General features: G+C 35.3%; 1 protein-coding gene across 4 annotated transcripts in view; it reads left to right on the top strand.

Annotated features, from left to right (window-relative positions):
• The window catches only part of DACH1 (dachshund family transcription factor 1), a 349840-nt gene that overhangs the window by 208357 nt on the left and 113604 nt on the right, over window positions 1-27879 (top strand). For 2 of the 4 annotated variants that reach the window (XM_056489586.1, XM_056489595.1), the window contains exons 4-5: window positions 24472-24627; window positions 25172-25344. In XM_056489586.1, coding sequence (XP_056345561.1) covers window positions 24472-24627; window positions 25172-25344 — 329 coding nt within the window. The remainder of the gene's footprint in view (window positions 1-24471; window positions 24628-25171; window positions 25345-27879) is intronic. The other 2 variants (XM_056489604.1, XM_056489614.1) reach the window with 1 other exon arrangement.

Raw genomic sequence — 27879 nt, 5'->3', positions numbered from 1 at the left:
AGTGGGTGTAGGTGGCTTTGATGGAAAAAAGGGTTAAGGAGAATAGAAGGTCAACTCATTATAGGACATAACATTGTTAAAATTATGTTTGAGTATACTTCAGTTTCTCACATCTGACGTATGTAATTTTACTGTTTAATTCCACCTAGTTTTGCTAAAAGGAAAGGTGTTTTTAAAAAAGAAACTTTATTTTAGGCTATATAAATTTAAAAATCCTAAATTATGTGTAAGCTTAAATGAGCGACTAGGGTATGATTTTTTTTAATTAGCCAAAGATTGCAGTGTAAAAATCACACTTTTCTGGACAATGCAATGAAGATTATCTAAAGATTACAAGAGAGAAGTATTCCATGCAGGCTTTTTGGGTGAGCATTTTGCAGGTTACTACATACTGAATTTCCTACTCTCTGACAATTCTCCATTATGAAACTACTTCCAGCAAGGAAGACATCAGCAACTTGGTTCAGTACAGGTACCTTGTACCATTTGGAATGCCTTTGGGCACCCCACGTGGCCTCCTGCTTCCACTCCTGAATGGCAGAGATCACATGCAATAGGTGCTCTGTCATATTTGGGAGCCCTGTGGGGGCACATCAGACACCACATCAGGGCACCTGAAATGACAGCAGGCGACAGAACAGACCTCCAGAGCTTGCAGTGCCATGTGCAACACACCTTCCCTTGTCTAAGGGAGCAAATAGTGTCGCTCATAAGACAGTGAAAATATTGCAGAATTTCTTCCTTGCATTAACTTGTACTTATATTAACGATCCTTTAAAAGATTCTCCTTTCTATAATTTCCAGAAATAATAATGTGATTGGTTCAGCTGCTAATCAATATTTAATGGTATGATTTTGTGATGTGTTATCTGTTTTGAAGTCATTTTAGCAATTTTTCTCAGCCTTGTCTAGAGTCAATTTATGAAGAGAAAGCAGATAAATCATGGTTATAATGTGGCCTAAAGAAATTTTCCAGAAATTCTCAGGTCTGGCCGTGTTCTCTCCTTGATGCATGTCATCCTGAGTTTGTACCATTTTCCTTCTTTGTCTCTTTTCTGTTGGAGTATCAGTAGTTTTCTAATGGCCTCATCCAAATTAAAATAAATCCCATTGTTAAATAGTTCTCTAATTTCAACCAACTTCACAAAAATGGTCTTCTGGAACTTCATGTGGTGTGTTAGAGTATGTACTGCTAATACTGAATCTGAATTCCATGGAAAAATGTGGGTAAAGAGCTGTAGTTGGAAGTTTGGAAGATAAACAGCTTCCTGCATTCACAACATCATCACTCTTATAATGACCTCTTTTCTGGCAAAGACATTTTGAATTTCTAACTTTTCATCTGCTGTGTATGTGCATATATATAGATCTTGTACATTTGGATTTAGATTGGTACAAATCTCTTTTGCCCATTTACAACACTTCTTCCATAAGCAGTGAGAGCTTAGAATTTTCTTGTATTTTTTGCCCATTTGTACTTAATTAAACTTCCTTTATTTGAAACCTTAAAAAATAATTTTTAAAAAATCAGTTATGTCCAGACTCTAGGGTAGGAGATAAATTGCAGGTCATGCTAAGGTAAGAAACACAAAGTTTAGCATTTAAAGTTAAATCATCATGAGGTACAGTGATCTCAGATGCCACTGCTTTTGTCTAAGCAGCTTTGTTAGAGTTAACTATTTCTGGTACCATTATAATATTGGTTATTGTAATCTTCAAAGAATAGTATAGAACAAGTAATAGTGCTACTGGTACAAGAAAATGTAATTTTCCTCCTTTTTTGCTTTCAGACTACAAACAATAAATCATTTTGTTCAAGAGACAATAAAGCACCAACTGGGTGCTGGTTTAATTCCTATCAGGGGAGGTCTTCAGTAGCTTTCTAAAATAAAGTAATTAGAGAAGGAGTTCTTTTATTAAAAAAAAAAAGATTATTTTTGTATATCTCTTGTGTTCTTACAGGTGTTAATCAGAGTAGAGTAAAAAAGATTTTATTCTACTTCCATTTTACATCAGAGACATAAAAGTTATAAATCAACCACAACAGTTGCAAAATATAAAGAAAAATCCCAAGTGCAACAAGAATTTAGACATAAATGGCTTCATTGTACTGATGAAGGTTACGGTTGTTTAGTGGGAAAAGAAAATAATAGGAATCATAGCACATAAATGAAAGAAAAGGATGTCTTAGGGGAGGGGAGTGGGGAAATGTTTCCTTAATAAAGTCAACATACAGAAATAAAACCAACATCTGCTCCTCGTTTCTCTATTTGATTTCACTTTTAATTACAGAACTTCATAGTTGAGGCAATTTTAGTAGATCTTTAGCTTTTCCTTTTTTGTGGTTGAAGCTACTGACCAAGTTCTAGAGGCACTGAGTGTATTTGTGCTTTATTCTGGGTCTTTGAATAATGCTGCCTAACAGTGGACCCCGTTTGCCTTTTGAAGGAATGTCTCCCCAGTTTTCCTGGCTTTTGTGTTCTCCAGCTAAGTGCCTCAGCTCAGTGGCTCCTGTTTTTGGCTACGGTGTATAAGAGAGATTATGAAAAAGGTTAAACACCTCTGGCTTCTCTGTGCACCCTCTGAGTGTCTGTAGATTTTGCACTTTGTAAATGAGTCTTCTAGGCCTTTATTAATGGGGACAAGCTATTTTTGTAAGCATGTAGGGGTGGGATCCCATCCCATGCAGAGATGGGATGGGCTGGAGGAGATTCAGCCAGGGCTCACCTGGATACTTCTGTGGTCACAAGCAGAATTTTGCCCTACGTACAGGAACCACATGTGATTAATTGTTCTGTCAAGGAAAGGTAGATATAACTGGCTTTACAAAATAGTGTTGTAATACAGCTTCAGTCTGACATACTAATTGATTAATAGATAGGTGAGTTTTGCTGGTTCGTCAGCCAAAAATAATTATACTATGAGCACTGTTGAGGTATGACTGCAGTGATTTGAATAAGGAAAAGTCCACTTGTTGTAGGGTTTTGTGTAGTTAAGAAACTTGTACTGAACAGGTGAAGATTAATGTACTTGCAGGATTTATACTCCAGGATATTAGTGCAAAGCTGCATAGAGTAAGGATGTTTAGATAGTTATATTAAGTTTTTAAAACTTGTTAAAATTCTTTGCAATCATAAACTCTCTTAAGAAGTTAATTTCATGCAATAGCCATTTGCAAAATCCCCCAAATTATTTTTATAATATTCCATATTTCTGAGCAATATATCCTCAAAACCGTATGCAAAATTTCTATGTGGATTTCTGAAGGTGTATTTGTACTGTATTGTACTCTTTCATATTCCCTTACTGATGAATTTTCATTTTAACTAAAAAATAGCTGGCATAATTTTGAATATTCTCCTTTTTGATTACACTAAAAAACCTGTACGTTGATATTTGCAGTATACATGCTTACATTCTTAATCAGAGTTTTGTGGGAGATCATGTTGTTCTGAAACATATCTGTGCACTGACTGCACTTTTTATAATTGTCCTCAGCATAGCAGAGATGGTGTAGAAAGGGATTTAGACTTTATGAGATCTTCATGACTAACTTTGCCCCTTGAAATGGAGTAGATTCAGGGACTTTATAATTTGATTTTTTTGGGCCACACTATGACACCTGTCTAGTGAGAGCTGTCTAAATTATATTGCTGTGACTGCTCTTGATAAGCCAGCTATAGTCACTGGCCAAAGCAACACCTTTAATTACTCAGGATTACTAAAAAGCATCTTCTCATCATACATGGTGTAGAGTCAGCTGTTCCAATAAGTGATTTTTATGTTTTTGAGAAGTTGCTTCACTAAACCTTGACCCAGTGTGCTATATAACTAACTGATTTACATGGAAGTTCTGGAGGTTACTTCTCACTACTCATGTATTACACATGGGTTAGTTGCCTTTTTGATCTCCATTAATATTGTGCACTCAGAAATGTTCTTCCACTTTATGATTGGGTACTTTCTCCATTTATTATTTATTGCATGCTGCTATTCCATGGTAACTTCCTCACTGTATCATATCCTATACATCTTACAGCAAATATCACTGAGCTGTGATCACGTGTTCATGATGGGTTTAGAACTCAGTATGATTAATCATTCAAGGTGTATACTGTGGCATGTTTTACTCTTTATGTCTGTCTCATTAAGTGACCTTTTAGACTTAAGGAATAATAGGTTTTTTTCTACTGTGTGTGTAAGGCAGGTGTTGCAGCAAGATTGCAGTCCCACTCATGGGGTTTCTCTGACTGGAAGATAAAAATAGTGACTTTTCATGGAGTTCTGTTTGCTGTGGTATTTTAATGTTGCCCTGAAAAGTCTTCCTCTGCAACCATGGATACCAGCTTCTGTGCCCATTACTTGTATGCAGTAGATGTATGTTGCATCTTGGCTACAAGATGAGAAGAGACATATTCTGCTCGCTCTGTGGTTAACTGAGCCATCTCTCCCTGCCTCAGTTCTTCCTGATATTCTATTTTAATTGGCTATTATGGATTATTTAATTAATGATTCGGTCCCAAACTGACCCGCATTTCATCTTTAATTTAGAAGTTTGGATTTGTATTTGTTTGTTTAATGAGTTTGCATTGTTTTAACTCATTGACAATTAATTGGACAGCCTAGGTCAGACTCCTGGCAGTGTTTTTTTCTCTGCATGATCTCATTCTTACTCACTGTCTGAGGCCCCTTTCAGCCTGAGCATGGAGGGAAAGGTATGCCCTCCAGCATGACATAAAGCCCGAACCATTTCAAGATGGCTGTCTGAGATTGAATGTAGAAGATTTCAGCAGATGGCTTCTAATTACTTGAGATATGCCAAAGTGCTGAAAGGAGCATTTGTAACTTCAAACCTAAGGGGTAGCTGTACCTGACACGATGTGAGTGGCATGTGCATTAATGTACCCATGTCAGCATTTATTCCATCTACAGTTTCTGCCATGAGCTTTATCACAGATAATTGTCTATGATATGAATGGAACTTCCTTGAGTATTGTTGTAATAGAGCTATAACTAATAAACCTATTACAGAAAGTAGAAGAAAATCCTATGCTTTTTAATGGAAAGTAGAAATAAAGCGACAATCTATATTCATACTCATTTTATCGAGAAAGCTATGGAAACTTTGAATTAAAACTATCATTTTGACCTTTTAGTTGAGTTTATAGGCAAGGCTCTTTTTATGATAGCGAGCAATTTCTTTAAGATGCAGGGAAATTACTGTTACATTAGTTGCATAAAATAATTGAGAATTTTGAGAGAGAGATATGTCATGCTCACCTTACTCACACTGTTAGTCTCAGCAAGGTCAAGGGACTAATTGTGGACCCAGCCTGCCCTAAGCCAGTTGCAGTACATAATTGCATGCTGCCCTGGGAGCAGCATAAGAAGGAAATTGTGACTTGAAGCAATTCTGTTTGGTATTCTGGGGGGTAGGGTCAAAACTAGCCTCAGTGTCTGCTCCCTCCCTTCCCCTACCGGTGGGTGGTGAGTCTGCAGAACTCATTTCCCCTCCTGGGCTACCATCTGTGGTATGAGAAACCAGTTCACGGAAGAGAAACTCTGAGTTTCTTTCAGAAGGTTTGTGTGTCAAACCCGTCTGATCTCTACATTTTCGAATACATTCAGGGTAATTAGTTCATATGCTGAAATAAAATTAGGAGTATTATTTTTAAACTTCCTTATAGGACCTTGTGTTAATAAAGCAGTGAACTTCTGATGTTGTTTGATTTACTAGCAATTCTAAGACTCAGCACAAACCACTTTTCCAAGCAGCTTGTTTAGCCTTAGAAAATGTCACCAGCTAGAGCTATTTACGCAACACATTCCAAATTCCTGCGAGTTGAGCGGTATGCATTTTGGAATGCTTTAACCTCCTCACTAAAATGAAGAAATCATTGTAATTTCAGCTGCTTCCAGGAATATAACCCAGTCTCCCTGGGAGAAAACTAGCAGTCTCATCAACACTATCTTATACTGGCAGAAAGTTGTATTAGCAGTGGTAGAATGTGTCTCTGAGCAGCAGATCACCCCTGAACTTTTGTCAGGGTATGCAGGGGAAGATTTGAAGCTTTTGGGGGCACTGCACTCCTCATTACCACAACAGAGATTTCTCTGAGAGTAATCGCTTTTGTTTCTGAATATTTAAAAAATAAACTCTGTTTAAAATTGTCAGTGACTTTGTTAATGCTACTTTAGTAAAATAAAATTCTGCCTTCTTTTTTTTTTCCCCTTGGTTCAAATAACACTGATATTTGATTACCTTTCTTCTTCTTATATATATACATAATCGGACATAAAAATGAAAATTACAGGCTCTCCTGCTATAATTCAAATTTTTAACAAGAGTAAATACTGGTAATAACATCTGGCATGATTGAAACAAGCACAGAGAATTTTCCTTTGAGAAACAGTATACAGTTATTATTGCTAAACATGAAGTTACATGGGTTTGCTTGCTTAATACACATAAGGGTTTGTACTCAAAGGGATTTTTTTTTCTGTTGCCTGCCTTCTCAGGCCTGTTAAATGATGCAATGTTGTGGTCTTGTTAGACAATAATAACAGAAACAAGATTTCTTTAGCAAGAATTTCAAATAATCATATAATGTCATCATTTACAGAAGCATTTTATTTTAAAAATCATGATTGAAATAATATTGAGATGAACAATTTTAGCCATATTTCAGTGCCTGTCCTGTGCATTGAGAAATTATTATATTAAGAACATTGTATTTTCTTGAAGTATAAAATCCACTGTAAAAAATAGCTTAACCAGGGCTCACTGCATTCTGATTTACACAGTTAAAGTTCCCATTTCATTTTTCTTACAGACGTTTTGTACTTACATTGCTGAAGCCCTTCTCTACCTTTCAGAAAATGTATAACTTATGAAATAAACCCTGTAATTTATGTTTATTATTTTATTTGTGTATTTTTATCTGGTAGCAAAGATACAGCTGTATAATATACATAACAGCTCAGTGAAATCAGCAGCAACAGATTTTAGTAACCAGTATGAATAAGGAAGTTTACTTTTATCAGGTGACCATGAACAATCCACTCTGCACCACCTAAGTGTTATTTAGACTTTAATAGACTAAGATCCTGGTGTCCCCTGGGAGGAAAGAAAGTATAAATACACGCATAACAAATGTGGTCCTTGAACTTTTATACATCTGCGTGCATCGGTACATGCCAAACATAACATACTCCAGCTTATTCACCTTCAGGCTTCTGCAGAGGCTATTAAGTGGTATAATCTGCAGAGGATAGATATAGAAAGCCTTTTCTTATCCAGCTCCCAGACCAGCTCTACAAGAGCCTCTGCTTTGGTGAAGGGCATTGTGGTGGTAGTGGTACCTTGTGAGCTTGGGTTTTTCTGAGTATGATAGAAGAGCACAATGAGCCACATAGATATGCCTTTTCTGCAGCCAGTGAAGCAAATCTGTCCCTATGCATGATCCACACAAGTAGTGTGGGAAAGGGCAGGAAAAAATTCAGTAAGGTCATAATTTCCTCTGTCAAGAGATTAGGAGGAACCTGTCATCCCCCCCAAAGAGCAGTTGCACGTTTCTTTAGTATGTATAGATTCTGGGATAGGGAGAGAACTGTTCCGAGCCATTTGCCTAAAAAATAATACTTTGACACTGATGTGCTTGTAATCTGTTTTTTTAAGGCTTAGAACAAGGCTTCACAACAATGTAAAATTTAGTCAGCAGAGTGTTTAGATAAACCCAGAGTAAATGTCCAGCTGCAACCCAAAAGTCTGAGTGTCCTGGCAGGGCTGGAGGTGTGGTCATGCCTGGGGAGATGTCCCTCAGATGGTAATGCTCACCTAGTCACAGAGACATCCACCTAATTTGGGATATTAGTCACACTACTGCAAGGAACAGGAACTTTTCCTTAATCTAAACTGAGATGCTAAAATCATTATGTATTTGTAGCAGAAATTTTTAAGAGGTATGAATGATACTAGTATTGGTGATACAATTACAAGAGTTGACAACACTGTAGGTGGCACAAACATTTGGTTTTAGCTACCTTTAGATATTAGACACATTCTTATTCATAAATAAAGAAATTTATGAGGAATTTATTTTTCTGAAGGGTCAGCTACATCAGCTGGCACTTGTAAAATACCTTTTGTGCAAGTCACACTGTAAACTGAAATGCAAAGTACATATGGGTAGGAAATCCTTTTCCTGTGAATTGTCCAATCAGTCTTGCATTGTTTGAAATTACCATCACCACATACTTACCATATGTCATTTCATATTGGAAAATTGTGCAACTTTGAAGAAGCAGCTTTAAACCTTTCTTTTCTGTTGGTTACTTTAATATGTCTGCTAATTTCTTTTTACAGTATAATACCAAAGTGAGTCATGAGTCTTCTGCAAGTTAAGGGCATGTGGATATTATCAGGAACAAATGATAATGTATAATAAGTTTGGTTTTATGTAAGTACTGTTTTAAATTAATTAAAGACTAGGAAAAAGAGGACATGAATTACCTTTAGTAGTATCTGCAAATATAACCCATTCTGCAGTTTCTGTATGTAGCAAGCATCTGTGCTTAGAGACTGATTGGTGAATAGGAATCTGACTATCAAAAACACCGTTTCCGAGATGAAAGTCATAATCAATCTCTGTATTTATAATTTTGCATTTTATCAGTGCCTTCAATCTTATTTGCCATAACATAGCCATGTGCAATAAGAAATATCTTTGCACTTCAATTTAATTTTAAAGTAATTGCATCTAGTAGATGCCTTGATGCAAAAAAGTATCATATAATCCATGTAATTATAGTTTCTGCCTGTTCATTTATTAGCTAAGTTTACAAGCAAGAAGTAGGTTTGTATGTTTTCAGAACACATGCTTGGTAAGCACTAAATCTAAGACTTATAAAAACATTATCAATATTTTCTAATTAATATTTGCTCTTTTCCTTAAGCTATTATAAGGATACTTAATGCATACCCTAAAATTAGAGTTGACAATTGCAAATACAACCCAACCAACATAGTAATAAAATCAATACTTACATTTCCCTTGGGGCCACTATTTACTGTTTGCTGTGCCATTCCCTTAATGGAATGGCAGTTATGTTTGCAGCAACCTTGTAACTACGATTTTTGTATTTTAACTAAAAGCAGCTTTCCTGAAGTAGTATGATTAAAAAACGAATCTGGAGTTGCTTTCAGAAAATTGCTGTAAACATTTTGCAGCCAGTTTTAACAAAGACTAGTAAATGTCACTGAATTCTAAAATGAATTATTCGTTATGTTTAAAGTCCTTTCAGTTGTATTGCAATAGACATTTGCCTTAATCTTGAAATACTTCCCTGATTTGTTTTTACTTTCATTTACTCAGTTCAAATTATTCTTAATCACTGAAAGCTCATTCCTGTGTGGAGGTCTGCAGTGTTCTCAAAGTGTACAAGGGAGTCTGGCAGTTTATTTGACTTAGCAAATTAAAATAATGGAGGAAAGTATGATCTTTGAGATGAGTCATTGCAGCTGCTGCACAGATCTAATTCTAGTCTTTTGATTTGGTTCTTCTTTCACTGAAGTCTGCCATTCTCTGGCAGGGCAGCAGGCGTTTCTGTGCCTTGCAATGGAACTGTATGCTACAGAAAGCGTGCTGTAGTTGACATTTATAGTGCACACAAGTGTCCTGTGTGTTTGCATATTCAGTAGAATATTTCTCTAATGATCTCTGACAAGAGGGATGAGCATCTGAAAGAAAATCTGTGAGTCATCATGGCTTAATAATTCGTTCCTTATGGGGCTCTGCTGACCATGCAGTGCTCTTGGCATAGCAAGTTTAGGGTAACATGTCCTGTCATACAACATGGCCACTTGCTTGGGCTCAACTGTCAGGGACTAACTATTAACTCTAATAGTTAACTAATTGTTACCTTTGATCATGTGGCCTTATACCAAACTTCTGCTTTCACTCCCATTTTGCAACTATTATTTTGAATAGTATTCATATGAGTGAGTCATTTGTAGTCTGCATCAGTGTCTGATTATAGTCATTCCATGTGAAATGTCACCATTTCAGGATCTGCTTTCATTTCACTTGTTAGTGATATGGGAGAATTAAAAAAAATAAGGAATGCAAAAGAAATTTTGAAGCATGGTAATTTGAAAGCATTGAAATTAGAAATGTTTTATAGTGATATAAAAAGTATACACATATAGAAAAATGTGTATTATATATCTAATAAATCCATTAACATATCAGACAAGATATAAACCAAAATATGCTGAATTGAACTGAAAAAATATCAAAACAAAATGGAAGTTCAGGATTAGGTTTTTGGTCCAGTATTATTGCAACTTTTATGTCACAACTGTCATTTAAATTGCAATGTTCCTTTTAACTTTTGTTAGGATGCATTTTAAAAGTATATTGAAATTTGTCTTTTAAATTTATATATAAGAATCATGCAAGTTTTTGTACATAGTACAGTTTAGGCATAGACTGTGTCATCAATAATCACTGTTATAATTTTGTAAAATTTTTGTCTAAAATTTTTACCAAAAATACCTAACAGTCTTCACTCAGGCCATTATTCATTGTTCTAGGTTTCAACAGCAACACAATTCAGCTTCCACAGAGAACAAGTCAGGAGAGAAACAGAAATATCTTTCAGTATTCAGAGATTTTCTTTCGGTTTTAATACTTCTAGACTTTGGAGGAAGGAATTAAATTTTGTCATTAAGATGATCCTAGAATACTGGTTCTGATTACTTGGAAATCCATCTGAGTCTGACTAAGATAGAAGTTTCTGCAATTGTGTTTCAAATGCATATTGGACTTGTTTAGAAACTTGCTACTCTCCTGCAGCTGCACCAGTATGGCCCAGACACACAGGTCTGGGAAAGGTTTCCCAGAAAACAACATTATTTTGGAATATTAAACTCCTATTGCCTAAGTGATATTGGTACTAACATTTTCAGCACTTGATGTCTGTTACCATAGAAGAAAGTCTTGTTTGTTTTTTGGATTTGTCAGGTTTAATTCCCTGCACTTTACTAATACAGTGCTTTATAGCATCCTTGGAGGATAGTGTTTCTGGACAAAATCACTAGATTGCCTAGAAGAGCTAACTAAGACAAACTGGCTTTCACACTACCAGTGAAAAACTTGATGTAGGCCTAGATTAATCCCATCATCAAAGAACAAACAAACACACGCCCCACATACTTTAAAGTTTGTCACAGTATGATTTAATTCTTTGAGGCTCAGCATTTGTTTATGCAAACCTGCGGTATTTAGTGGCATCAGCAAACTTTGTTTCATTAATATTTAGCCAAAGCAATTGTGTGCACAGAATTCTAGACCCATTCAAGGAAACATATTTTGAAACAGGATATTGAAAATAATGTCCATAGGACAACAAAAGTCAGCTTACATGCTGATGTCAGCATTTGTGTGTGGTGATAAAGCCAAGCTCTTTCCATGATAAAGATAAATTCATATCCAAATCTTTAATAAAAAAACAAAACTGATGGTAGCTATTCCCATTAAAGTCAGAAGCGTCTTTGTAACACTTCCCAGAGACTCAATTGTTGGGAACAAAAGTTATGTCTTGTTAAGAAAAAAAATTAATCACTCAAGTTATTACAGAGGGTGTACTGTGTATTCCAGGTTCAAGCTTTATACTGAAGCCTTTGAAGAGGCTGCCCATACCTACCAAATGTTGTAATTGATACAGAATCACTGCTATACAACAGCTGCAATAACAAGGTGCTGCTGCCTTTACTTTAATCTACCTCTCTTTCTGCCAGTTTATTATGTTTTGAATTTATTCTTTTGTAGATCTGTGAGCTATCTTTCTTATGGAAATTAATCTTTTTAAAAGATTTGTACTCTCATTTTCAAACACTAATACATTCATTCAAGTATCCCATTATTCAGAACCAGCTGGCTTTTTATCTAGTGATATTTACTTCAAAAAGCCAAGTTAAATGGTATCATAGATTAATTCTCAGGGCACAGGAAAGCTTTTTTAGAGAAAAAGAGATTTGGTAATTACTTAGAATATCGCAATAAAATCACAGAACATGTCAAAAATGCGTTATATAATCTGTCATAATACGAAGCTTCAAAAAAGTTAATTCACTGAATTGAATCTAATATATAGCATCAGTATATGATTTTTAAGTGAAACATCAAGTAAGGATAAAACTTTGCTGTGATTTATAATAAGCTATGTCATGATTTTTAGTAATGTATTTTTTCTTTGGAGAAAGCACTGAAACTTCAAAAAGGGCATTATCCACTGAAATTTCTTACATAAATCAAACTGGAAATAAGACACATTTTACAATTCAATTTAAGATCCCACAGAGACAATAATGTTGCAAGCTGTGCATTTTGCAGAGTAATATAGTAATGTCTAGTTTGCATTTTTGAAAAACCAAATTAATCACACTGTATTGAATATGTTGAAGCAAACCTAAAATTCATCTATTATTAAAAAACTTGTGCAACAAACACAAACTATATTTTATACATAAAGGACAAACTCATTTATTCATTAGGTTAAAACACTTGGAGTTTGCATTTTGTAGCTACTAAAGAAGTGACATTTGCTATCTGTTCTCTTTTTTAAATTTTTCAAAGCACTGTGTTCAAACTAATCTGCTTGAAAAATTGTACTAATACTTTAACACAGTGCCAATCCTGAAGACTGTGCAGAAATCCCTGTGGAAACTAAGGGTAGTCTCTATATTTAAATTTTCTTTTTTTATTGAATCACTTTACAGGACAAATATTCAATTATCATATATCTCATATTTAAGTAACAAATTTTATCCCTTGAAAGATTAACCCCAAGATAATAAACTTCTTAGCCATTTTTTAGCCTTTGTGCATCCTTTGAGCTAACACGCCCAGGCACTGGTTTGAATTAGGACTTGTATCTTTGTGCTTAGCTGTGCTCAGACTGGTACACCAAAGCAGCTAGAATAAAATTTTGGCCTTTATCAAGTCTCACTGACTTCAATGGAAACCAGATTTCAGTCTTAATCTTTTAAAGGGAAAAATATTTTTAAATTATTTCTGTATGATTTCCTGTTTTAGAATATAATTGTGGAATTATGTATGCCAAATTTGAATGCCAAGTGTCAGGTGCTTTTACTTGTAATTCCATTTCTAGGAATACCAGTCCAACTTCTTATGGCCTCTAGGCCAAATTTTAATTCTAGGATTTGATTTCTGGGATAATTGTTACCTGTTGGCAATTTGTCTGTGCATTCATGTCTTGATTTAAAAAAAAGAAATGCAGCTTTTTATTTTTGTTGGAAATCTATATTGACTATACACTAGAGAGATTGTTTGGTAAAACAAGGCTTCTGAAAAAATGGTTACTTGCATTTTAAAGAAACAAAAATCTTAATTCAGAAAAAAAAAACTTTTTGGAATTTGCAAAAAAAATTTGCATATTTTTTCCTGAAGCATCTGCAAAACTTCGAGCCCTTGTACAATATTTTAGTTCAAGGTCTAAGCCTAAGTAGTTTTTAATCCAAAAGTAATGTTTGTTTGTTTGATTCTTTCTTTCTTTCTTTCTTTCTTTCTTTCTTTCTTTCTTTCTTTCTTTCTTTCTTTCTTTCTTTCTTTCTTTCTTTCTTTCTTTCCTTTCTTTTCTTTCTTTCTTTCTTGCAGCATGAAACACATTGCTAGATCCAGTAGTAGGAAAATGTCAAGCAACTTTCAGGTCTTGGCCTCCATAGTGGAATCCAGATCTCCAGCTGAGGTGTATTTGTTTTGGGAAACTTAGGATGAGTGATAACCTACAAACAGCTGATACAACCCTCCCAGCCATGGCATGGGTGTGGAACTACATGATCTGTAAGGTCCCTTCCAACCCAAATCATTCAATGATTCTATCATTCTATATTGAGCTGATCAGTGTGAATTTCTAATGTATCATCTTGTTTGTGGGGCTTAAGCCTGAGGGACTGAAGGCACAGAAACATCTTTATCCATTGGGTATGCAGAGGACTGAACACAGGTTGCTGAGAAGGCATCTAGCCCACCTTGCTATTGCATAGTAGCCATCAGCTTTACACTGGTCAAAACTTGTTAGAAAGCAGCAGACTTGGGAACAGAGCTTACCTTTCTCAAAACTCTACCCACAGTTCTGACCTGGAGAACATTGTCACTGACTGAGTCAAGGCAGGGTGAAGAAAAAGTGCTTTTTGGCTACCTATTGTCTCTCCTGTTACGTAACTCCACTCATCTCTGATCAGATGAATTACTGATCACAAAGAAAGATTGATGGAGCTAGGAGACGTAGGAAGATGTGTGTTTATGTCTTTTCCTGACCATTGAAAGAGTGCAGCATTCTAATTTTTACTAAATGAGATCTGATTTAAATACCTTGCTAGGAATTTTGTCTAAGACAGTTGAAGATATTGTTTAAAGTACACTCAATAAGTGTTTGCATTCTTCACAAATCAGTTTGATGTAAGATACAGGGACAACTACAATGAGTAAGATTCATGTGGGCTTGGTAAAGTTCAGAGTACTAAATCTTGGTATAATAGCTTAGGTGAACTTCCTTGTCCTAGAACTATTAGAGAGAAAAAAAAAAAAAAAGGCACAACTGTAAAGCCAATATTGAATAAATTATCATAACATGCTATCATTTCATGACAATAGATTATTTTTGTCAAACACTGGCTTGACTCTTTTGTCTCTTCCACATCAGGTGAAAATTGTTGCCACTAGAGATGGTTATAGGTAGCAGTAATTCAGACATCTTTTGAAGTAAATAAACCTTTTGTGTTAAATAACTTGAAGATCGTGGTTTCTTTTCATTTTAAATAGGAAACAAAAATACCAAAATAAATTAGAAAGTAGTAGCACCCTTCTCCCCCAAATCACAAAAGTCCAAGGAAATATTTGAGAAATTTGCTGTTTAAGATGTATTGCTTTCACATCCCTACCGTCTTAATCCAATTTCATACTTTTAGCTGCCTTTGTGTGAAGGTTTTATTTACCTTTGATCATTTTTGTAAGGCTCCAGTCAGTAAAACCAGCAGCGGTTTTGAGCAGAGTGAGGTATCAGTGCATAAATAGACAATGGTGGTAGGTTAAATCTCACTGAGAAAATACCTTTTTTTGCATAAACAACAACAATTGTGAGAAACAATTAAAACAGATGCACAATTATATGTAGATCTTTCTCACTGTGGGAAATTCCTTGTCTGTGTATATGTACTTGTTTCTTTCAGTGTTTTCATATTATAAGCCCTTTGGGGCCTGGAGTGTCCACCTTCTCTGTCACATATTATTACTACTACTGTTATTACTAGTCATACTACTTATAACTTTTTTCATTGTCATCCTGAGAAAACAATAAATCGTGCAGAAATAGTTTCAGCAGTTCTGAAACAAGACTTAGGATCCATAAACCCTTAGGTAAGATTCCCTCCTTTAAGAAACAAAATGGTATGGTCACCTGTCTTGGGACATGGAACTACAGAAAAAAATCCTAAAGGCTTAAGTGTACAACAAAGTTACTGTAGCATATCAAAGTGCTGAATAACAGCTGAGATGTAAAAATGATTCTCACTCTGTGCCAAACACAAGATAACATACGTGTTATTCTTGATCAAAGGAAGCACGTTATGATTTTGTTTGTTAGGCTGAACATACTAGATTTTGAGCTGGTGGGCAAACATACCCCATTTACAAATCCAAGTATGTGAAAAGAAGATATTTTTTAGTAAAACTCTAATTCACAATTTGTTGTACCATTTATGTATTTGCACATTTAGTTTGTGTGTGTGTGTGACATGATGGCAGAGGTGTGCACACAGGTACATACAAGTGTGTTCCAATAACATTGAAATAGTGAAGGTGTGAACCTAAAAGCTAGAAAAAGGTATTTTTTAATGATGATGATGATAATAATAATTATTATAACAGTATGATAATAATAATAATTGTCATCATCATCACCACTGGATTTCTTTGAGTCTATTACATACTGCAAACTTACATAAGGAATATATAAGACCTAAAAATTAGAGACTACATCAGAATAGCCATGAGAGAGCTAAATCAAAGCTGTGCAGGTGACTCAAAAGTAAGACAATTCCTCACAAAGTGTTGAGTTAGCACCTGCTTCCCAAAGGAGGGGGAAAAGGCTCTGTGACCCTCAGAGCTTCCTAGTGTGGAAGAGACACAGCATTGATTCGGAAACCTCTGTGTCCAGCCCCTTGCTGCTCATCAAGCCAGTATCTGGGCAAACACAAGTCTCCTTTTCCCTGAATGGGAAACACAGCCATGTGCTCTGGAGAGTGCCTGTAGCTTGCTGCAGCTGGTGGGTTTTCATGCAGACAACTTGTGGCTGTTTTCCCAGAGAGCGTAGGGATGTAATTGCTATGAGACCTTGCGATCAACTTTGCTTAAGACTGGATATTAATCTGTTGATTAATAAGGACTGATTTTTTGGTAATTTAGCTTTTCTCCCCAAGAAAATGACTAAAAAAATTCAGTTAGCAAAAATATGAAAAATTATGTTCAAGAAGGCATTCTGTGTTCAGCCTCGTAGAGCCAACATACTGTTACGAGTCTGTTCAGCATTTGTGCTGGAAATCGAAATATTAATCTTTAGTTCAGCAATTTTTTTAAGAAAGTCATCAATAAGCTTGATTCCCTGTAATATGTCAACCTTCCTGCTTTGCATTTTTATCCCTGGTGCATCTTCTTTAGAATAGATTGAACATGATTTTACAGTGGCCTTCTCACTTTTAATTATGATGCTTTCAAGCCCAATATATTTGCTTCTCTTACTTTTTCATATTGTAACACAGCTGAAACAGGTGAGGCAAAGTGTGGACTAGCTAACAATTATGTCTATCTACTAGAAGACATTAGGAAGCTTAGCATTTGCACATTATGCATTTTGTCTATGCAATTAATTTTTGCACTTCAGTGTATTTACTGAGGATTTCTTAGTATTTTTCTTTAGTTCGTAGTTTATACAGAACTGTCAACTGTACTTAGATGTCCTGAAAATCTGCAGGACTTTTCTTCTTAAGTTAAAGGCGCAGTAATTAGGTTATTTTTCAAAACTTTTTGAGATTTTTTTGTTTAAAGAGAAAGAGAAGGGGGAAGGCAAGTTGCTGAATACAAACGTGATATATTGCTTTGGTTTACTTTTCTTGTTTCTGACCACTGCTAATATAGAATTAGAGTATGTAAAACTCAGACTAGAGGAATCAGGATCAAAAATCAGGATCCACACTATCTGAGGAGTTGCCTGTATCAGACCAGTGTAGATACTACTCACGAAGTCCCATCCAAATCCGTATTTTCAGGAAAGCTTAGGCATTTACTCATAGGCATGAATCATTCAGAAGCTTAAACTTATGTCTTTCACCTTGGAGAAATTTCTGGACCTGTCTGTTTTAGTTTCCACTGTCCTTAAAAGGAAGTCTATTATACTGTTATACTGATTATACAGAGAAACAGATGAGGATAACTTCTTTTTTTTATAGACTGAACAGGAGCTTACACTAAAAAACTTAAACCCATATTTTTCAGAAAATGTTCTAAACATGTTCATATTCATTCTTACCTGTTCCTTAGGCATACAGAAAATATTTGTATCCACAATTGCATGCAATGACTACATATAGTAATATATTAATTGTCTATCAAACGGGCAATTTTTGTACAAAAACACATACCACTGTAATCAAGATGTTTGCAAAATACTTTGTGGTGTTCATTGTGTTGAGAGATAAGGAAAATGTAGGTTTTGGTGGGTTTTGGTTGACTTCTGATGGTTCATTAGCCTTTATATTTAAAAAACTCTGCCTTAAGGGACTAGCTGTACTTCCAGCTTTCTGGTCTGAGGTTAACTGTTTAACCTGGTGTACCTAACAGGGAAATGGGATCCAGTTTTTATTTTCCTGAACACGGTGCATACAGCAATCTGATTTTTTGTTTCTTGATGATGTCACAAATTTACTTGTGCATATCTAAAAATCACATTGTTATCTTTTAAGATCATATAACCACAAAAAGAAAATCTGTGAAATTAGCGCAAGTTAGATATTAGTAAAAGGAGACAAATGGAAAATCTATTTTTAGGTAAATGTCACACAGTCTGTAACTGAGTTGCTGAGCTTTCAGTTGTCTTGGACAGTTTCATTATTCATTAAATTGAATTTTAAAAAGCTTTTCCTGTGTTAATCTTTTTTGGTGAAATAATGAAAGATTAGTATAAAATATCTATATTCTATGGGATTCATTGTAACTGTAAAAAAATTCTTTCACTGATTAACTTATATAAATTCAGTATTTCCTGATTAATGATTAAACCTATACTCTGGTATTCAGCATTTAGAATTCAATCTTATTTCCTGGAATTAACAGTTTCTACTACAATTTTTATTATCAGAACATAAATATAGGAAAAGTAAAGTGGGTACAAATTTGGCTTATGGTGCAAAGTGCAGTTATAATTTCTTTGCCATTGCCACAAAATAATTATGCAATAAAATTAGAACAGTGAAAATGAAGCAGTCTACATTATTGAGGCTACTAACTATTTTTCATATTGCTACTTTCATCAGCGAAGAATAAACAATATGTAATTCCAAAGGTTCTTTTGGCTTCTCTGTATATATTTCTATAAAAAATGTTTATCAGAGGATAGGGAGTTTTTTGTGTGTGCGTAATTTTTTTTTAAATTTGCTGCATGTATATAATACTTTTAATTAAGAACCCAAGTTTCTCATGGCCTATTTAAGAGCATAAACATGATTCTAACCAGAAATCCCCAAAACAATGCAAAACTTTGTGAGGGGGTAAAAAAGAAAAAAACAAAACAAAACAAAAAAACAAAAAAACAAAACAAAACAAAAAAAAAACAAACGAAAAAAAACAAAAAAACAAAAAAACAAAAAAACCAACCAAACAAAGAAAAACAAAAAAAACAAACCCCAAAAAAACGCAAAAAAACCTTACGTAAAGCCAAATGCAAAGTGTTACAGGGAAGACTTGGAAACTTTTTTTTCTGTGTCATAGTACTTTCTTGATCACTTTGTGGTCTCAAGAAGAGGTAGCAATCCAAGTATCAAAAATATTAGACAGATACTGTTTACAAATGGCAAACGTTTGGGTTTTTTTTTTCCTTTAATGATTTAACAGTAACATAGAGACCTTATAAAAATACCTTTGGCTGTAGTCCTTTATACAGTCTCACAACACATATTGCAGATAAATTGTACATCTGATTTTAGGAAACTGAATTATATAGAAATCAAATCACAAATTTATAACATTTTAGAGACTAAAGCAGCAGTATTTGATTTGAGCCATTCACAAAATGGTTTCCTCACTGTCAGGAGGCTAAGATTACCAGGTTTTAGCACGCTGATGATGCATATTTTCCAGTGGACATAAATAGCCTAGATCGTGAATAGTCCACTTCAGAAAAATGAGCCAACACAGCTGATACTGATGCTTTGTTTGGTAATTGTTGCTGAGATACAAATTGTTTCAGCAAACACAGAAGATAACAGAAAGATTAGGAGACTAAAAGGAGATCGGTAGCACTAAAAAAAAGAAAAAGTGGTTTGAGTTGTTAGTGGGAAATCTTTTGTGTTTTTGCTATGTGATATTGCTTGTGCATATAATGGTACCTGAAACTATCCTGAGCCAGTGCTGGGGTTCACTTGCCAAAAGACATGCTTGAATTGTTCTCAGGAACTCCATAAAATATCAAGTTTTCCACATGAAAGGAAGGGGAAGACCCAAGGGCACAGCAGATAGCCTAATTTTAATTTCTAAAAACAACCTGTAATCAAAAAAAGTTTGACTTAGTTGCCTAGGCATAGATACATGCTAGTGCCTTAGACACCCTCGGGGATCCTGCCTGATCTGCACCTCCAGACAGCCCTGGAGTCTCCTGCAGGTGCTGGGCAATACTCACCAACCCTAAAAGACACGATTGAAATTCTTCTGGCCATCTCAAGAGTTGTGTTTAGGCCATTGAACCAAGTCTAGAGGAAGGGTCACTGTAGTCCTTGGAGGCAGCAGATGCAGATTCAGCTGACCAAAGACAGGCCTGTCTCCTACAGAGTGAGCTCAGCAACTCTCCAGAACCTTTTGGCTGGATCCCTGTTGACGATCATAGGAACAAAACTGTTCAGCTCACATTGTGGAAACAGAAATTTAAACAAACTGAATCCTAATGGGGTCAGAATGCAAAAAGGAAAAGGAGCCTGCAAATAACAGTAATGATTATAAACACAAACGTGGTACGTTTAGATCAGCATTTGTTTGCGGGCTTGACATTGTACACTAGTTTTCTGCTTCATTTTCTTTTTCTTGGCTGCATTACCTTCTAGTCCAGAATTGTTTCAATTTATTATTACCATCTTTAGCTACCTAATTGGGCTACTAATGAATACAAATAATCCAGGCATCAGGCTTTTACAGACCCACTTCAGTGTACAAATAATGGTTTGTTTTGTAACTGCTGATTATGGAAGAAGGCAACTCACATTATGGAAAATATTTGCTGAAGTATTGGTGATGAGGAAAGAAATGGATTCTGTACTATGCCTTTTAAATTGTGAAAAAGTATTGTTATTCTTGTTCCATCGAGTTGTCCATCATGAGAAAATGTGAGATAATCTAAGCCTGGTGTTTAAGCATGTTTACTTACATTTGGAACTTCATTTCAATTTATGATTGCCTGTATTAGCACTATCACATATGAAATATGTAGTTGGCTACCAAATTGCCTATTCAAGTATGGATGTATGGGGTTTGAGCACTCAACATTAAGCATTTGCATTTCAAAATTGGATCCCTTGTGCTTGAAAGCCTTGAAAATGGTACTCTATGGTCAGCCTAGTGCAGCGTCAATTGAAATGCTGTTTGAATGCAATGTAGAGCTTCCAACTGCTGCTTCAGAAAGTGTTATGCTGAATCTGGAACACTTTGCATAATTTAATTAATTATGCCACTAAAAACTGATTTTCTCTCAATTTAAAGCAAACAGCTTTTTATGAGGGTGAACTGCAGCACCCAGGGATATCAGGTGTCCAAGCTTTTAATCCTATTACAAAGACTTGACAACCACTGATGGAAACTGGAAAAACATAAGCCTCCAGCAGGGCAACAAGTGAAGAGGAAGAAGGCAACAGATTTTTAATACTCTTTGAAACCACTGTAGACAATTAATCAAAATCAAATGTAAAAAGTAACAGAACTGGTAGCTTGCACTTTGTCATGCAGAGAGTGAATAGTGTCTAAGGAATAACTCTTATTTTGCTTTGACATTAATGAAAATAACTGTTTCTTCTAAGAGGAAGCATAAGAAAACTAGCATAAGAAAAGCACAGTGAATGGCCAAGACTATTTGTATCTGTGTCTGTTCACTTAAAGTGTTTGGGAACTCAACAGTTGGAAGTTTGAAAGTGGTTGCTAATGTTATGGATTGGATTCTGTCTATAAATAATTTTCCATAGAAGCAAATCTTAACAGATGCTTCCAGACTATAAGTATTAAGGACACTGTCACTAAAGGCTAGCCTTGATACTTTGGCTTTCTGAAACTTGTCTTCTCTGTTCCAAATTATTATTGGGTTCAATATCACGCTGAAACAGCAGACACTGTAATTTCGAGGCAGAAAAGAGTACTGGTTTAGAAAAGCTCTAATTTCTGAGCCACATAAGCAGAGCCATAATTGGCAAACTATGACTGACCTTGCAAAATTCTGTGACCAGGTTAGGAAGGGTCACAGAAGAATTGACTCCATCTCCATATTGAACATCAGCATGTAACGTGAAATTAACTGCTCTGTAGAAGATCTTGCTGATAAAAATAGGGAAAATATCTCATTACTGAGAATTTAGCAACCCTATAAAATGCAAACATCTCCCTTACAATGTTAACAAATATTCATATAATTCCTAATATATATTTATGTATTATTTGTATTCTTCATATATGTATAAGAGATGCTATACCTGGCTCAAAGGGGAAACAGGAGTTAGTAGGGCTCGTTGAAAGAGCTTTAACCTTGATTTAAAGGGGGAAAGGAATAAAATCAAGGTCATTAGAGATATCTGGGAGAGGCACACCAGTGTTTGAAGGACAGAGTTTAGCCAGGTCGTTTGCTCTGCTATCTCACTGGAGGTAGAGGATGGAGAGCTGTGTGGTGGCAAAGACTATAAAGTGGGTTATTGATGTGTTAGAAATTGCAGAAGTACCTAACAATAGTCGTGTAGGAATTACTTGTTGTCCCAAAAAATGTGGTGGGATCGATAGGCCAACTGGAATACGACTAGAGCAATGCACACAGCATGGCCACCAAACAGGAAGAGCTGGAAGCCATTGTGCAGCAGGAAAACTGGCAGAGTTGCCAGCACGAAGACATGGTGGGATGACTTCCACAACTGGAGTGCTGCAATGGGTTGCTATAAACTCTTCAGAAGGGATAAGCAAAATAGGATGATGGGGTAGACCTGTATGCTAGGGAGTGAAATACATACATCACAATGGTAAAAAGCAGAAAATTAAAGAATATAAAATTGAAAGGAAAAAAAATATTTTTTCCAGATAAGATTTAGCTGCCTTAGTATGTATTTAAATATATGTTCATGCTTTTTGAGAGTGTCTCAGTTCTCAAAATGCAAGAAAACGTGCTCACTTGTCAGAGGTCGTGAGATTCGAATAATGTATTTACCAGCTCAAGTATGTTCACTGCATAAAGGTTATGAAAATTTCTTGTAAAATAATAAAAGTATCTCATATAATTGATTCTTTTCATTGTTTCATAAAATTACTTTGTTTGATGGCAGGAGGCTTTGGACTGAATTTTCATTACCTACTTCTGAACAATTTACACTGGGATTGAGACAGTATTGAGCTAATGAGTTAGAATTTATATTGAGCCTTAACTGTCTTCCTGAAGTAGCTAGGGAAAGAAAATCATGGCAATAATGGAGTATTTTTCATTATAAACTATGTTGTACAGCTTTTACAATCAGGTTTTTAATAGATCTAGAGAAATTAAATTGGAATTCTACCAACTTCTGTGCTTTTGTCATCCAATGAAAATGATGTTAAAATATGTCAAGACTAATAGGCTTATCCCCTTTCTACTGAAGTAAGGAGGTGATGTTGCTCCTGTTGTTTTTCAGTCTCTGTTGTTCATTAAAGAGTAAGATGTATGTAGAAAAACATTCAGAAATAAGCACTTTGCTATAATCCATAATGCTAAATAGAAACTGAGCATAGATCAAATACATCTTGACTTATGTCGTCCTAAAGTCCCTATCAAGAGATGCTCCCATGAAAATAGTAGACATTTTCAAAGTCAGAAGGTTGAAATTGTGCTCTACATGAAAAAGAAAGCAATCATATATTGCTGATGGGTATATTAATACTGCTGAGAATGCATGCATATATCCATATTTGTTAATATATTCAAACATTGTTTATTGATTGTGTATGGTAAATAAACTCATACAGCCAGTGTATAGATTACTGTGTATGCATAAACATATATACACTCAATCTTAGCATTATATGTAAGTACACACCAAGAATAATACAATTTGTCAGGTTGAAAGATTTTAACCTTTTCATTGCTTATAAATATACAAATTAATAATGAGATATTAATTATTATTTTCCTTTATATGGAGTGCATTGTATTCTCCTTTAATTGTATCTTATTTAATTCAATGTTTTTTTTTTTAATGATGCAGTCTGCAATAGTGAGAAAGGGTGTTTTTCAATTAAATGAATTATTTCTCATCTCAGTACTTATTTCCTCTTTGCTGTTTAGTCTGTTCCACTACCAGAACACTGCAAGAATCAATGTTATCTCTTATATTTTTATTAATAATATGAAATAAAAATTGAATATACAAAACAGAATCAACAGCCAAGCATATATGCATGCATGTTAGTGCCCTCAAAAAAAAATAATAAATTGTTTTTTTTATTATTTCAAAGAATGTTTATTTATTCACAAATGCAGGACACAATATAACTGCAGTTTAAATTTTAATCAGGATAGCAGGACATATTTTTTGTTAGACATTTTTTAGGCAAAAATATTCGCTCACATATTAAAAAGTGCTGTATATAGTTTTATTTTCTAAGTATAAGAAAAGTGTATGTACAATAGATACAAAACACAGACTTCATGTGCTTGAGCACATCTCTAATACTGTGTTTGCTACCTTTTAGTTATTCTTATTTCAAAAGTTACTCTTGCATACCTTTTTGAGAGGGTGGAAAAAAACCCCAACCCTGAAGTCCTTCCCCAACCCCCATATTAAAAAAAAAGAGAATTAAAAATAAATTGCCACTTGCAAAAAATATTAGAATGCTGGCCTCGCTTCCAAATTCAAAAATTTAAAATTTGGAGTCTTCATTCATCCAAATAATATATATTCATTCCCCACAGGCAGCAGTGATGGTTCTTGGGATAAAGAAAAACTTCAGTCTCCCCCCACCCAAGGATCACAGGCCTCTGTTAACCACCCCAACTTGCCTGGACAGCATAATGTTCCAGTTAGCCATCCTCTCAACCCTCTTCAACAGAACCACCTTCTGCCAAATGGTACGGGTTGACATCTTTCAGCACTAACATCAGCAGTTTTCTAGTTCCTGTCTCTTTTTTTCTTTTGTGTGTTTATATAAATAGGCTATGAAAAAATCAAGGATGTGCAGAATACTGGAATACTTCCTGTAAAGTGTTAAGCAGGGGAAGTGGAGACAGTAAAGAACAAATACATATGCAGTAAAAGTGATACTTAAAATAACTGCTAACCTGTGCATCAGTGGCATAATGACACTTTGCTAAGGCACCTTACAGCAGATATCAAAAACTATAATAAGTAGCCATTGCTTAGCAATGATATATACATTACACAGATATGAACAAACTAAGAGGTCTAATAGCCTCTCCTTGTGGCTAGAAACTCTCCATGGTTGCTAGTGATTCACCCCTGCACCTACCAGAAGAGAACTGACGTAGAGCTGCTTTTTCCTGCAATGTGAACCATCTTGTCATCCGTCACTTGAATATTGTCCATCAGGAGAAAAAGAAAACCGTGCTTAAGAAAAGGTGCATAAACCTATTTCCCTGTTTTTCCCCCCAACAGGGTTGGAACTTCCTTTTATGATGATGCCCCACCCGCTGATTCCCGTGAGCCTACCTCCAGCCTCTGTCACGATGGCAATGAGCCAGATGAACCACCTCAGCACCATCGCCAACATGGCAGCAGCAGCACAAGTGCAGAGCCCTCCATCCAGAGTGGAGACATCTGTTATTAAGGTAACTGTAGGACAGACCAAACTGGACCAAACCAAACCAAAAGGCACCAAACTGTAGCCCACTCCCAACCACCATGAATAATGTAAAGGTGTATAGGTGTCAAGTGTTCTAAGGTAAGTCATAGAGTCAGTAAATGCAAGGAAGCTAAGTGTGTTGACTGTGAGAGCACAGCACTGGTGGCCACTGTTACCTTCTCAGTTTCCCTCTGTCTCTCTAAATCAGTATTAAAGCAACACTCAAATTGAAGCATTTGCATACACAGCTTTGTGATTTCTCATATTTCATAGTCTGTAATCTAATGTTTCTTATGAAAAAAAAAAAAACCTCTTAAATTAGAAGGGATTGTTCTTCCCACTTTAAAACCTAAGCATTTGAACTGAAATGCTCTAAGTTGTCTGAAGGAGGCTGAAAGGTTTGATACTTTACCTGTGCAGGAAGTAAATTTGCCAAATCCCAGAACAAATTAGAATGAAGCAGCACAGAGCAGTCCCAGTAATCTGCAGGTCAGAACTGTAGTATTATAGGGTTATCTCAATTCTATCTGATATCTGAACTTGTCTAGCTGTTTTAGGTTTTGTTTGTATCCTTTAATTAAATTAATCTGGTTATAGAGGCATTTACCAGAGTCATGGAGTCTTTTCTTCCTCTTGCTGAAGGTGACCTGTTTCCATTTTAAAGGCATTTCATTTTAAAAGACACTTCCCTGTTACCATTAGATAATTATGACTTGATCTTTATTCAGATATCTACATTTTGCTTCTTATCCTTCTGTTCTAATAAAGGAGAAAGAAAAAATGCACAAACTTTTGTTCTTTTATCTAATGTATCTTAGATATAGACATGTAAAAGCAAGTTTTTGTGGTTTTTCAGGGCTATGTTGGAAATCTATCCATTCATGCAATTCCTTTGACAGAAGTTAGGTAAATTTAGGATCTCTTGAACCTTCAGATTAGAGGCTACAAAAGTTTTGAAGTTCATGATGGTATAAGTAGAGTGAAGAGGTCTGATTTTATTAAGACATTCAACAGGCTGGTGCACCTTTTTTCTTTAAACTAACAAGCACAGAACCGCAAATAACTGTTCAATTAAAAATCAACAAATCTGTGTTTTTATTGACCTAGAAAAATGGGATCTGATGGCCTAATTTAGTCACCTACACTTCCAAATGTAGGGTCTTCTTTGGAGGCCTTCAGTGGCATCACTTTCTCACCTTTGATGACATGAGGATTTAAGATACTTTGAGAAGTAAGATAATTTGAGAAGAACTGTTTATTGGGGTGGTATGCCAATAAAACTGGATCCCATCCTAGTTTCCATCTTGCCCATATCTTGGGGATATAAGCACTCTGCTGCTGACGGATTACATGGTGGTTTTTTGCACCTCTGTTTTTCTATTTTTGCTTGATTGGTCTTTAATAAGAGTTACATGATACTAACGTTCTCTGGAACACACATGGTGCTTTATTTCGTTCTAAATTTATATTGTTAATTGTAACAGTGGCCACTGGTAACACAGGAGTATCTAAAAAATGAAGATTGAGATGGAGCACATGCTAAAGGACACCTGACATATGAATTACTGTACCAACAAAACTTTATTTTCACTATTTTCATGCCATTTTCCCTCCTTTCATTTTCTATAAGCAATTTGATTTCTTATGCAAGGCTATAAAATTTGACCTTCATGAGCATTGGTAATCTGTTTCTAAACTTTAAAAAGCTGACTTCCAGCTTGTAAAGCTGATTTATGAGTTAGTTGTAGCTATTAAAAGTGCCTAAGGTACCATGGCCTACATTTAAATATGTCTGTGAGAGCATATTGCAGTGTGACTGCTGTCTTTGTCTCCAGTTACCACAGTCAGGTGCATGTGAGGTACAATAACATATCTCATAGGCCATGTAAAAGTGATGTCCTTTTGGGCAGAGCAGGTCCTGCTCTGTTGAAAGATTTAACCCCATTGTGGGACCATTGCTGGACCCTGGAAGCACTTAACTGAGAAGTACTTTTGGCTCATGTGATCTAAACCTGTCTAGTAGGTTTAAAACTATTGGACTCTGAAAGGGACATACTGTCATCATATAACTGTGTATATTATTATAATTGTGAGCAGTCCCATACCAGAAAATTTTCCTTATCCTGGGGTCCTTTACTTCTTAACAAGTTCATTTTTGTAACTCATCTATTTTCTTTAGCAGAGATAGATTCCTTGTAATCTAGGTTAAGACCTTGAAACTACCTAGCAATTTAGGCTCTCTGAAACATTCTATCAGCATGTTGTAACTGGAAAATCATGATTTCTTTCCAAAAGCTTGCTTATTTAAGTATTTGTTTGTATTAATAATCTACAGTATGTATCAATGTCATTTTTGAAAATTCAGCTCTCATATTCATGCTAATTAAATATTCATTGTAGCTGCCAACTTTTGCATAACTTCTGGCATAACATCCTGTGCAAGTTATTTGACAAACCAGGTTTCATGTTCCCATCTGGTTTGCACATAATCGTAATATAAAAATATGTGGATTTCAATGAA

The sequence above is a fragment of the Oenanthe melanoleuca genome, chromosome 1, assembly GCF_029582105.1.
Source record: "Oenanthe melanoleuca isolate GR-GAL-2019-014 chromosome 1, OMel1.0, whole genome shotgun sequence".
NCBI classification, from domain to species: domain Eukaryota; kingdom Metazoa; phylum Chordata; class Aves; order Passeriformes; family Muscicapidae; genus Oenanthe; species Oenanthe melanoleuca.
Note: the sequence above shows the minus strand (reverse complement) of the source record. Positions and strands in the feature narration are given on the sequence as shown.